At 39.5% G+C, this 13,015-nt stretch overlaps 1 protein-coding gene across 1 annotated transcript in view; it reads right to left on the minus strand.

Moving 5' to 3' along the window:
• Ube3c (ubiquitin protein ligase E3C) overlaps positions 1–13,015 on the minus strand; it is a 100,809-nt gene that overhangs the window by 31,693 nt on the left and 56,101 nt on the right. The window contains exons 14-18 of the mRNA XM_038319301.1: positions 9,869–9,973; positions 8,191–8,278; positions 6,331–6,428; positions 4,811–4,943; positions 2,296–2,543 (exon numbers count right to left, since the gene is read on the minus strand). Of these exons, the coding sequence (XP_038175229.1) occupies positions 2,296–2,543; positions 4,811–4,943; positions 6,331–6,428; positions 8,191–8,278; positions 9,869–9,973 (672 nt within the window). The remainder of the gene's footprint in view (positions 1–2,295; positions 2,544–4,810; positions 4,944–6,330; positions 6,429–8,190; positions 8,279–9,868; positions 9,974–13,015) is intronic.

Raw genomic sequence — 13,015 nt, forward strand, 5'->3', positions numbered from 1 at the left:
ATGCTAGAGTCTATATATACATCCGCACTAACTGTGCATCAAAATTCTTCCTTTTCTCTTTTTCTTTCAAGACAGGGTTTCTCTGTATGGTTTTGGTGTCTGTCCTGGAACTAGCTCTTGTAGACCAGGCTGGCCTCGAATTCAGAGACCTGCCTGTCTGTCTCTGGCTCCCGAGAGCCGGGATTAAAGGCATGCACCACCACCACCCGAAGGATCAAAATTCTTTTTCTCCTTCTCTCATTAGCATTTCACCTACCCATAGTTTCAGGCTAGTATGAAACTTAAAGTAATTATCCTGCATTCCAAATAATGGGATTATAGTCACGAGCCACCATGCCTGCCTCTGTCTTTTAATAGTAGTTATTCTAACTGGGGAGAGATGGAATCTCATTTTTTTTTTTTTTTTTAAAAATTTGTCTGAAAGCTAAAGATACTGGAATTTTACACACATACCCTTTATTACACTTATTTTTTTAGGGAGGAGGCACACATCATAGTGTATATATGAAAGGTGGTTTTCTTCTTTTACCATGTTGAATACAGAGATCAAACTCAGGTCATCAGGGTTGGTAATAAGAGTCATTAGTGAGTATGCTGCGTATACACTACAATGTTACTTTATATTACCAAATATGCTACATCTTTCTTCTATACTTTAAAACCCCTAACTCAGGCTAGGTGTGGTGCTTAATGCCTTTAATCCCAGCACCCAAGAGGTAGAAGCAGATGGATCTCTCTGAGTTTGAAGCCAAGTCTGGTCTACATAGTAAGCTTCACGACACCAGGGCTATGTAGTGAGACCCTGTCTCCAAAAAAGGGAAAAGACCTGGGGGCATAACTTAAACTGAAAGTGGGCCAGAAGAGAGGGCAGATGAACCACCTCCTTCCTCAGCTGTGTTGAGTCCTCACCTGCCCTGCCACAACTGGCTGGGTACTTTGTATCTATCTTTTGTCCTCAAGCTACAAGGATTCAAAATGAGTCAGAGGTGGTATAAAATCTTCCCTTATTATATCATACTAATGCGAACTGGGTAGTTAAGAGCCAGAAGGCAGAGACGGCTCAGTGATAAAGAGCAGCATGCCGTTTTTTTCCAGAGAACCTGAGTTCAGTTCACAGTCCCCATGTCAATCAGCTCTCAATCACCTGTAAGTCCAGCTTCAGATGGATCCAATGCCTCTGGCCTCTGAGGGCACCTGCACTCACACATATTCACACACCTCCACATAATTAAAAATAAAAATAAATCTTGATAAAAATATTAAGCCTGATAGCAGAGACATATTTGCTATTGGACATATCTCAGATGCACTATGCTTTCCACTCCAAAACTGCATGTCCCTTGGGATCAAATTAAAGCTCAAATACACACTCATTTAGGACACAATGGATATGAATTTCAGCTCCTGATTTGACTGGAACAGTCTGCTAGATACATTCTTCCATAATTAGTAGTAACCAACATTTTTACTTAAAATTCAAGTAAGCAAAAAATAAACATAATCTAGAAATATATGCTTTATGCAAGAGTTCTACATTTAAAAACATTAGTAACCAGTAAATATAACAAATACATTTGTTGGTTACTTACGGGGAGCAATTACAATGCTGATCTCTCAGCGTCAAGTCTTGTATCTGACTTAGAGGGAAGACTGCACATTTTACCATTAAACCTTAAGGTTGCATTCATTCCATACTCCCCTTTTATTTAACAGGTCTAAACTACATTAAACAAATTTAAAATAGGTCCTTTGGGGCTAGAGTGATGGCTAAATAGGTAAAGTGCTTGCCATTGTAAACAGGAGGAGTTTCATTCCTAGCACACACAGTAACAAAACCACAAACAGTCAGCATGCATCCAGTGCTGGGGAGATGGGGAAAGGTGAGGCTTGAGGGTCAGTTAAGTGAATGAACTAGCGCTAGGTTCAGTGAGAGACCCTAATTCAAAGAATAAGGAAGATAGGGAGCAACTGAGGAAGACACCAGTGTCAAACTATGGCCACGCACACACACAGAAATCAAATGAAAATAAATATAGGTAGCTATTATAAAACCTCTATGTGCAAAGTTTTATAGTACTTTCTGTTTTTGTACTATACTATTTTTTTAAGTCTAACTACTGCCCATGCAATATATGATGATGAACTGTAGTTGCTATATAAATAAGTATTAGCTAGGGATCACCAAAATGATTTTTAACAATTTTGAATAATAATAATCAATGAAATTTAGACCACAACAAAAACAGTGGAATGACAGACATCTTTTGTTTTGAGCCTTATTTTTATATAGATTACCTTTCCAAGCATTCTGCCAAGGAAATAGTAATGCCTTGCAAAAGAATCTCCCACAAGCATCTGAGCAGCTGGGTTGGGGTATAGAAGCCCTTCATTAGTAGTTTTAAAGAACCCCTGGTTGGGGTTAAATCCGGATTTCAGTAGTTCATTTAAAAATTCTCTGAAAATACCACCACCATCAATGCCAGCTTCATCCAGGCCATGGGCATTAAGCAAGTGCACACGAATCCGTTTTTTCAAATCCGGTTCTGTTAAAAAAAAAAAAAAAAAAAAAAAAGGCAATAAAATAAGCAGTATTACAGGAAGCATTATGTAAAGGCATTGAGATTATCAATCAGGGACATTTAACACTTATGGTTCAATAAAGCGGTAATACTAAAGAGACAACGACATCAAAGTTGCTTAAAATGCAAATAAACAAAATAAACATAACCTAGAAATACCAATTTTTATGTAGAAGGTCCCATTAAAAACATTAGCAGCCAATAAAACTGATGGAAACTTGGGGCTGGAGAATGGCTCAGCTGTTAAGAGCACTGGATGCTCTTCCAGAGGTCCTGAGTTCTATTCCCAGTACCTACATGGTAGCTCACAACCATCTATAATGAGATCTGACACACTCCTCTGGTCTGCAGGGAAACATGCAGGCAGAACATTATATTCATAATAAATGAACAAATTTTTAAAACAAAACAAAACAATCTATAAGAGCCAGTTCCAGGACAGGCTCCAAAGCTACAGAGGAACCCTGTCTTGAAAAACCAAAAGCCAAACCAAAACAAAAAAACCCTGATGGGAACTTTCCCAAGGCATGGAAAGCCTTTTCCCACGGATATATCACACAGGAGATGGCTGGTTAGTGGACCAGTTAGTGGGAGAAAGATTCTAAGTAAGAACAACCCACCATCTCTGAAAATGGAAGTTAGGCAATTGAACTAGGTTGGGCAGGAGAAAAAGACTTGATAAAGAGAGAGGTTTGGGGCAACCAGAGTAATGGATAGTAGTGAGTAGTCCTAAATGTTGTCACTGAAATGATCCACAAAGTAATTCCAATCAAAGACAAGCCTGACTACAAGCTAAAGATACTGTCTTCATCTGAAACGACCCAAACCAGTTTTCTAGAGTTACAGACTTACTATATACAAAGACTCACAGCGAACTAGAAAAACATCTGAGGAAGGAAGCAAACTACTGATATCCTTTGTACTAACTACCCAGTTTCATCAATCTGTGGTGGAAATATATACACAGCTTTTTATTTTCTACACCCATATCCTGACTCCTAGACATGCGAGTGAAAAATGGAGACCCTTTTACTCCCTGCTTTCAGTCTAAGAATGAGTTGAGTCTTTCACCGTCCACCTTGCTGGGACTCGGTCACCACAGGACATAGTATATTCCAGGCAGCTGTGTAAAAACCAAGTATGCTTATGACTCTGACAGCTCAAACATGCACTTCATCAAGTTTAAGGCAACAGTGTCCTGAGAAATTGATTTAGGAGTGAACTGGCTTGTGACAGAGGAAACTGTAAGTTTTGCTAAGGATGTTTCTGTCCTACAAGAGGATTTAATACTCTGAAATGACAAGTGCTTCCTCTCTTTTCAAAAGAACTAAATTTCATATCACTGCTTCTGTGTTGAAAGGGTATTTTTTTTTAAATTAAAAAATATCTGTTACTGGGTATGCTGATACACGTCTTTAATTCAAGAACTCAGGAGGTGGAGGTTGAATAATCTCAGCGAGTTGAAGGACGGCCTGATCTACATAAAGTTTCAAGATAGCCAGGGCTACATAAAGAGACCTTGTTTCAAAAATCACAAAACAAATAAAAATTATTTGTTAGGTTTCAGGAACCTCCTTTCTCCACATCAAAATGTCTAAACAACAAGCTGGAAAGTGGTGGCACATGCTTTTAATCCCAGCACTCAGGAGGCAGAGGCAGGTGGATCTCTGTGATTTGGAGGCCAGCCTGCTCTACATAGTGAATTCCAGGACAACCAGGGCTATGTAGAGAGACCTGGCCTAAGGGGGAAAAAGTTAAAAGCATACGGATCTTTTTAATGCCATTTATTAACATCAACTATAAATCAAACTTGACTCCTGAAATAACCACACAGAAGCTGTATTAAATTTAATACAGTTAATAAATTCATATTAATTAATTTAAATTTAATACAGTTTCACACTTGTGTGTTTGTGTATATCCATTCCTATGCAGCCCTGGCCCTATTGCTAGGTTAAAGGCATGTATCATCATACCCAGCACCAGGCTTAACAGAACTGTTTATTTTATTTTGTTTATTTATTTTTAAGAGAGGGTCTCACTATATACTCCTGACTGTCCTGGAACTCAATGTGCAGACCAGAGTGACCTCAAACTCAGAAAGATCCACCTTCCTGTGTCTCCCGGGTACTAGGATTAAATACCCAGCAACAATTATTATTTTCTACACTAACTCCCTATTTCCCCCTTAAGAAATATAGGCACACACAGAGCACTATATGTATATATACCATTTTCTGGAGAAAGTTTGTCATAAGCATCTTCATAAATATAATTTCTTCTTATTGTGACATTGATCCCATCCAGAAATGGACCATCTCCTTGAACTTCTTGTTTATCTGCATAAATCAACCTTTGAAAAATCTAACAAAAAGGTAAAGTTGTTAAGGTTATTAGAAACAACAGACTTGTTAAAAGAATAAACAACCTAAAAACAAACTGTTAAATGTTTTAACTTTATATCTCTATAACTTCTGACATCAGGTTTTTTATACAAGGTAGCGAACATTTTTTCAAGAAACGAATATTTAAGTATTTCTAAGCTATTTCCCCTGCATTTACAGTGTTTTGAAAGATCCATGTCACAGTATGTCTTCATTTATTAAGTACTTTCTTAAAAATTCAGGCAGGTAGGGGTTCTGAGATGACCCAGTGGGTAAGGCACTTTCTGTCAAGAGTTAAGACCTGAGTTTGATCAGGGACCTGAATGACAGAAGGTAACAGACTCCTAAAAGTTGGTCTTCAGCCTCAGGATGAACTCTATAGAACACACACACACACACACACACACACACACACACACACACACACACACACATACACACACACCCCATTTAAAATATTATTTAAGAGGGAAAAAAGCTCTTAAAGCAGTAAGCTAATCTTAGAATATTTTCTCCAAGAATAAAATTCAAATGCCTATGATGGTGAAATACCAGTAGAGGGAGCTCAGGAGTTTGGTACTATGTTATGCCAGCATTTTTATGAACACCTAGAGCAGTGGTTCTCAACCCATGTACTCATGATCCCTTAGGCAAACCTGTCTTCAAAGAAATATTTACATCACGATTCATAACAGTAGCAAGTTATTACAGTTATAAGTAGCAATGAAATAATTTTAAGGTTGGTGGTCACCACAGCACGAGGAACTGTATTAAAGGTCACAGTAGTAAGGAGGCTGAGACCACTGACCCAGAGCCTCTAGGTTGGTCAGTCCATTTTTGTTTACCCCAAAGAAAGTAGGCCTGAAAAATATCAAGGCCAGTACCTGAGAGAAGGACCTAGCAATTTCTAGAAGATTTCTAATATAAAAAAAGTCCGTGCCGGGAGGTGGTGGTGCATGCCTTTAATCCCAGCCTTGGGAGGCAGAGGCAGGCGAATCTCTGTGAGTTCGAGGCCAGCCTGGTCTACAATATTTTAAACATGTGTCAAAATCATCTGGAAAGGAGCTAAAGTATTTTTCCATTTTTCAAGGCAGTGATGGTCATAGTAACTTTTTAATGAAGGTACACAAAGAACCTTTACAAAAAAATTTGGCATTTTTAGTAACAACATATACACTTTAAACAATCTTCCATAGGCCTCACTATCAGAAATCTCTAGTCTAATACGCTGCTCAACTAACTATAAGGGAAAGCATGTCTTCAGCTTATATAGAGAGTAGCTGGTTAGATTTTAAGTATGAAATTGGAGTTTTTTTTTCTTGAGGTGTTTTTAATTATGTTAACATCATAGGGTCAGAATAGCATACCTTCACTCGCTCCTCAAATGGAACCACAAAAGGCAGTTCTGTCAAAATGGCAAGCTGTCGTTCCTCAGACACAGACAAGGGTGGGGACTCCAGACCCACTGTAACACATTTGTTAAAACTCATTAGTCCATTTGTATTTTCTTTCCATTCACTGCCAGCTATTAAATCAGGATTTATAAGATCATTTTAAGAATCTAAAATAACCCAGTGATCCCATCTATTTCTAGATCCATAAACACACCCTCCATGCCCAATCTGAAATCTCTGAGGTCATTCTAGCCAGGTGAGTGAGTCAAGCACAGAGTGGACAACTATCTTCAGCTGTCTGTTCATTCTATAAACACAGCCAGCACTCATGGAGTGAGCGCACACCTTTAATCCCACTATTCGGGAGGCAGAAGCAGGCGGATTTCTGCGAGTTTGAGGCTAGCCTGGTCTACAAGAGTGAGTTCCAGAACAGGTCCCAAAGCTATACAGAAACTCTGTTTTGAAAAAGAAAAACAAACAAAAAAGCTTTGACAATTTCACACAATTTATGCTGATCATATTCATAGCCCATGATCCTCTTCTCCTCCTATTCTTGCTGACCACTTTCCTCACAACTAATCTCCCAACTCTCATCTTTTCTGTGATCTACTGAGTTTAACTAGAACTGCTTGTAAGAATCCAGGAGCTGGGCAGTGGTGACGCACGCCTTTAATCCTAGCACTTGGAGGCAGAGGCAGGTGAATTTTAGTGAGTTCAAGGACAGCCTGGTCTACAAAGTAAGTTCCAGGGCAGCCAGGACTGTTACGCAGAGAAACCCTGTCTCAAAAAACAAAAAAACAGAAAGAAAAGGAAAAAAGAATATGGGAAGGGAGTTAATACTGGAACATGGGGCTATATTACTAAAGAAAATGACTCCCGGGCTGGAGAGAGGTTAAGAGCACTGGCTGCTCTTTCAGAAGTCCTGAGTTCGGTTCCCAGCAACCACATGGTAGCTCATAACCATCTATAATGATATCTGGTGCCCTCTTCTGGTGTGTGTATGAAGGCATGCAGGCTAAATAAATAAATAAATTTTTTTTAAAAAAAAAAATAAAGAAAATTACTCCCACTTCCTTACAAACATAAAGTGCTAACAGCTCCTCAGAAGTTGTGAAGCTGTTGAAGGGCCACGCAACCATAGCTACTATTCATTATTGAAATGGCCATGTTACATCCATAAAATCCCAGGAAGACATAGTGAAGCACACCTTTAATCCCAGGATTTGGGAGATCGCTACACCTGGTAAGGCTACATAGTGAGACTCTGTCAAAGAAGTAAAAATCAATCAACCAAAACAAAACATGACAATCCCACGGACTGGCTGGGATACAAAGTAGCAGTGTATAAATCATACATCTGTGGTGAATGCAAGGTTCCATAGCTACTTCAAAACACAGTTTTGCAGTCTTTTATAAAGTTAAACACATGTTTGCAGTGACTTAGGGTCTTCCAGTATTTATCTTCAAACAAACACTTATACACTGATAATAGCAGCTACACTCATAACCACCAAAGACTGACAAAATAATCAAGTCAAAGGTTTTGAATGGCATAACTACTCAATGTGCAGAAGTGATCAAAAGAAACAGCTATGATATATAGAACCTTACTGTCTCATGCTGCTTGCCCTGCAGTTCCACCTTTCAGAAAAGTTGAGGTAACGATCATTTTCTACCTGTTTGCCAGGGTACACAAGCTAACTGTTATTGGATGAAATGCTGTGTGTGGTGCTCAGCCAAAAAAAAAAAAAAAACACAGAGCTAACAGTAAAGGACTGAATGTTGCAGAGTATTTGCCCTTGTGAAAAGCAGTTCCAACTGAGGAGAACTTACCCTCCAGGGTGGACTGCAGTGGGCCAATCCTGCCCATCCTCCGGAACCGCCACACATGTCTAGATGCCGGTACATAGAGCTGGGTGACCTGTGGGAACCAATTGCTGTCAGCATTTTCTTCGGCCTTAGTATACTATCTGATGGCATTTGAACCTACAATTCCTTAAAGAGCTGGCTGTCTATTCCTGTCCAGGGTAGGGTGCCTTTCATGTCTTCATATTCTAGCCTCAGATACTTTAAAGTGAATTGGTGAGAGTCTGGGCAGAGTAAATTAACAATGATATAATTACAAAACAAAGCATATCACTTAAAAAACCAGTAATTATTAAACTTACCTACTTCCTCTAAAAAATTTTTCTTTCCCAATTAATTTGGATGAATTAGTATTAAAGTAAGATAAGTAGAGGAAGTTCTCTTAAGTTTTGCTTTAATCTGTAATTTTTTCATCCCTTAGTTTTGGTCTTTGTAATTTTATTATAATGAAGATTCAAATTTCTGCTTATAATCTGGATCATGCTCACTATTTAGAAAGGCTTAGAGCACTAGCCCAATATGTATGGTGGCAGGTTACACTTTCCTAGAACCCACAAGATAAGACACCCATTATCTGGAAGACATATAGCAGGAAGGCATCAATGCTATCTAGATAGCCCTAGAGAAGCAGGTCAAATGTTTACTACTTTTTTCTTTTCAGAAAAGTCTTCAAAACAATTAAATGGTTTCTTCATACTCTATAAAACTGATGGATGAAGGTCTTTTTCTTTTGAGTGCTATTGTGATTTTGTGGAGTTACTATACCAGACCAGTCCATGTGGTATTTTCAGTGTTGCTCAGAGTTCCCAGGACAGTGTCTATGTCTGGGAAGAGGGGCTCTCAGGAATCCCTACTTGTCTTCACACTCCAGCAACCTCTACTGTGACAGGTCACCACACCTCAAATATAGAACTGCAACTGTGTGAAAGACTTTTTGTGTTGGCAGGAAAAGTTCCTTAGAGTCACCTACCTGGGCCTGGAGCTGTTCACTTTGCAAGATCTGCCCATTTGCAGACTCTGCCAGTGGGCAGGGCTGGAGGCCTCAGGTTCAACTTGAAGATGGCTTTTCACCAAGGATCCAGTCATACCCCCACTGTCCTGCCACATTCCTGTGTTGGCTTCTTATTGTACCCGCATCCCTATTCCACCCCCACCCCCAAAGATTCTAAAATGCATTAGTGGTGAATTTCTCTGGGACCACCTGATGCCCTCTGTTATATACTCTCGTTCTGATGGTCTGGAAGATTTAGTCTGCTTTAGGTTCAAATCTTCATAATATTCTATTATATTGGCCCCTCAGATAGCCTAAAGCCCATATTTTTTAATTAATGAAAATTCTTTTATTGGTAGTACTACTAAAAGCAAAATTGATTTCAATTCTAATAGACAAATATTGGGCTTCAGTCTAACCTGAGGCAAAAAACAAGATGAAACAAAACAAAAACCCAATCAGATAAAAATAATTAGGATGCTGTCTAGGCCAAGGCTATTGCTACTTATCTTGCCCTCTGACCAAGAGTTGGCATTGCAGACACTCAGAAGTTAAATGAAGAGTTAAACAATTTTAAAAGACTTACTCTCCCCAGAAATACAAAAGGTGAGAAACTATTTTTAATGAAAACAATTAAGGAGATTTTTCACTAACTTTATCTGCTTTGATATCCTCTTGTTCTGACAGCCAGTGGTTTGGAGGACAGAAATTTCTCCTTGTGTCTCTAGACTTCAGCATTTTCACTAGGTTGGTGATAACCTGAAGAAGAAGAAAGGCAGTGTCATACGAACTACTCAGTGACTAACACCTCACAGAGCAGGCAGCACCGCCAACCAGATGGCAGAAGACATAGGCACTTTTCTATCTGATAAAATGAATGTGGATTTTTCCAGCTTACAAAAAGTTTCCTTTAGGGACCACAAGAACATGCTAGAGGAATAAACTAGTTGTCTACCAACAGAAACAGAAAAGCAACACAAGTGCACACACAAAGTGGTCTTTAAATAGGAGGTTAGGGGACTGAAGAGATGGCTAAACTGTTATTATTATTATTATTTTGGGGAGTTTCAAGACAAGACTTCTAAGTGAAGCAGTCCAAGCTGTCCTGGAACTCACTCTGTAGACCAGGCTGTTAGAGAACTCACAGAGATCTGCCTGCCTCTACCTCTCAAATGCTGGGATTAAAGGCGTGCGCTGCCACCACTCAGCCGAGATGTCTCAGTTATTAAGAACAACTTCCTTCTCTTGTAAAGAATACCAGGTTTGGGGCTGGAGAGGTGGCTCAGAGGTTAAGAACGCTGGCTGTTCTTCCTAGAGGTTCTGAGTTCAATTCCCAGCAACCACATGGTGGCTCACAACTATCTATAATGGGATTTGGTGCCCTTTTCTGGTGTGTAGACATACATACCAGAGTACTATATAATAAATAAATAAATATTTAAAAAAAAGAACCAACTCCCCAAAGTTGTTCTATGGACCTCCACATGTATGCCGTGGCATGTGCCCACCCTGTCTTGGGCACATACATCACACATCAGAAAAAAAGAAAAAGAGGAGAAAGAATCCCAAGTTTAGTTCACAGCACTCAGATCGGGTGGCTCACAAACAAAACTTGTAATTCTAGTTCCAGAGGATCTAGACCCTCTTCTGGTCTCTAGGGGTACCTATACACATCACATGCACGCACATATACACATTTTTACCCTCCCCCCCCAAAAAAACACCATGAAGTGGGTAAAATTATTTTTTTTCTTTTCGCAAAAAAGTTCTCATACAGCTATGTCTAAAATCCTCTTAAATTCCAAATCCTCCTGCTTCTAATTCCCAAGTGCCAGTGATTACGGGTATGCATCACCACACTTTGTTTGAAATTTTTTTCTTTAATAGCATCCCCTTTAGATTTATTTTATAAGTGTTTTGCCTGCATGTATGTATGTGCACCACGAGTGTACCTAGTGCCCTTGGAGGTCAAAAGAGAGCACCAGTTCTAGGTGGTTGTGAGCCACCATGTGGGTCCTAGGAACTGAACCTGGGCCCTTTGCAAGAGGAACAAGTGCTCTTAACTTGACTAGAATTTTTTTTCTTGAGACAGGGTTTCTCTGTGTAGCCTTGCCTGTTTTGGAACTCAATCTGTAGACCAGGCTGGCCTCGAACTCACAGAGATCTGCCCTGCCTCTGCCTCCTGAGTGCTGGGATTAAAGGTGTGGGCCACCTCTTGGCAATAACTTTTAAGACACAACTCTGGCAGTGCAATAGCTTACCTAGGCTGTAACGAAGCGCATGTCCCATTATTCGGTATTTTTTCCCCTAGTTTTTCTGAAAAATACCAACAAGGGATGTGGGTCAAATAGCACTCTAAATCTCTATTTTCCCCACACACCTTGTCTGTTCCTCAGTCTTTCATCTTTGTATAATTTCCAAGCTGGCCGTGCTGCCCAACTGTAACGTCACAGCTATGAATGTTCTTTGTACGTTCTTGGAGCAACAGCTCTGTTTTTGCTATGTCACGAGCTCCTTGGGAAGAGAGCCTAACAAATTACCTAGGGATCTAGTAGTTTTCAGTAACTAGTCTTGGATCAAAAGTTATTAGATAGGATTAAAGAAATCTAGCAGTACTATCTTAAAAAGACCTACTCTCTATACTAAAGCTGGCAAAACTGTTCAGTGAGTAGAGATGCTAATTACCAATACTGACAACTGAGTTTAAATCCCTAGGAACAACATGATAGAGAGAACCAACTCCCACAGGTTATATAATAACCTTCATACATAAGCTTGCACACATTGTACATGCACACCCCTCCTGCCAATAAATACATGTTATATGTCATCTATAAAATCTTCTAGTGCCAATTTCATATAAATATGAAACAACCTTTTTAAAAATATAAGAAGGGGGGGAGGAGGGTTGGAGAGAGAGCCCAGCAGTTAAGACTGCATACTGCTCTTTCAGAGACCTGAGTTCAGTCTCTACCATCCACACTTGTGAGATGATTCACCGCTGCCTGTTATTCCAGTTGCAAGGGATTTAACACCTTCTCTACTTCTCTTGTAACATGCACTCATGTGCACATACCCCCAGACACTCACATATACTTAAAAATAAACTCTTGGGAGAAAAATGTAAGTAGAATAAGTTTGTTCAAAATTTTAGAAGGCAAATTTAACTTTTTTCTTTGCTTTTTTTTTGTTTTTTCAAGACCGGTTTCTGTGTAGTTTTGGAGCCTGTCCTACAACTTGTTCTCTAGACCACACTAGCTTTGAGCTCAGAGATCCACCTGCCTCTGCCTCCTGAGAGCTACGATATAGGCGAGCACCATCACCGCCCAGCTCAAACTTATCTTTTTAAAAATATTTGTGATTTAGCTGAAATTCAAATGAACCAGAAAATCTGTATTTTTATCTGTCACAACTAGTGTTAAATACTCTTAATTGTCAAACAATATTTTTCCTCTATATAAACTACTTTTCTTCTGAGACTTAAAAAAATATATAAATTTTATGAAACCATGAAAATATGACTGGATTCGTTTTCATATTGCTTCTGTCCACATTCACTGATGAAACATCCAAGTGCAATGCAACCTTTAGCAAAAAGGAAGGCTAAGTCTGCATAGGTAGCCACTAGAAAGTACATGCCAGATGGTGGTGGTGTGTCCCTTTTAATCCCAGCACTCGGGAAGCAGAGGCAGGTGCTCTGTGAGTTTGAGGAGAGCCTCATCTACAGAGTGAGTTCCAGGACAGCCAAAGCTGTACCACCCCCCCTCCCCCACCACACACTGCACCAGCAGAACAAAGGGA

Source organism: Arvicola amphibius, chromosome 2 (genome assembly GCF_903992535.2).
Source record: "Arvicola amphibius chromosome 2, mArvAmp1.2, whole genome shotgun sequence".
Classification (NCBI taxonomy): domain Eukaryota; kingdom Metazoa; phylum Chordata; class Mammalia; order Rodentia; family Cricetidae; genus Arvicola; species Arvicola amphibius.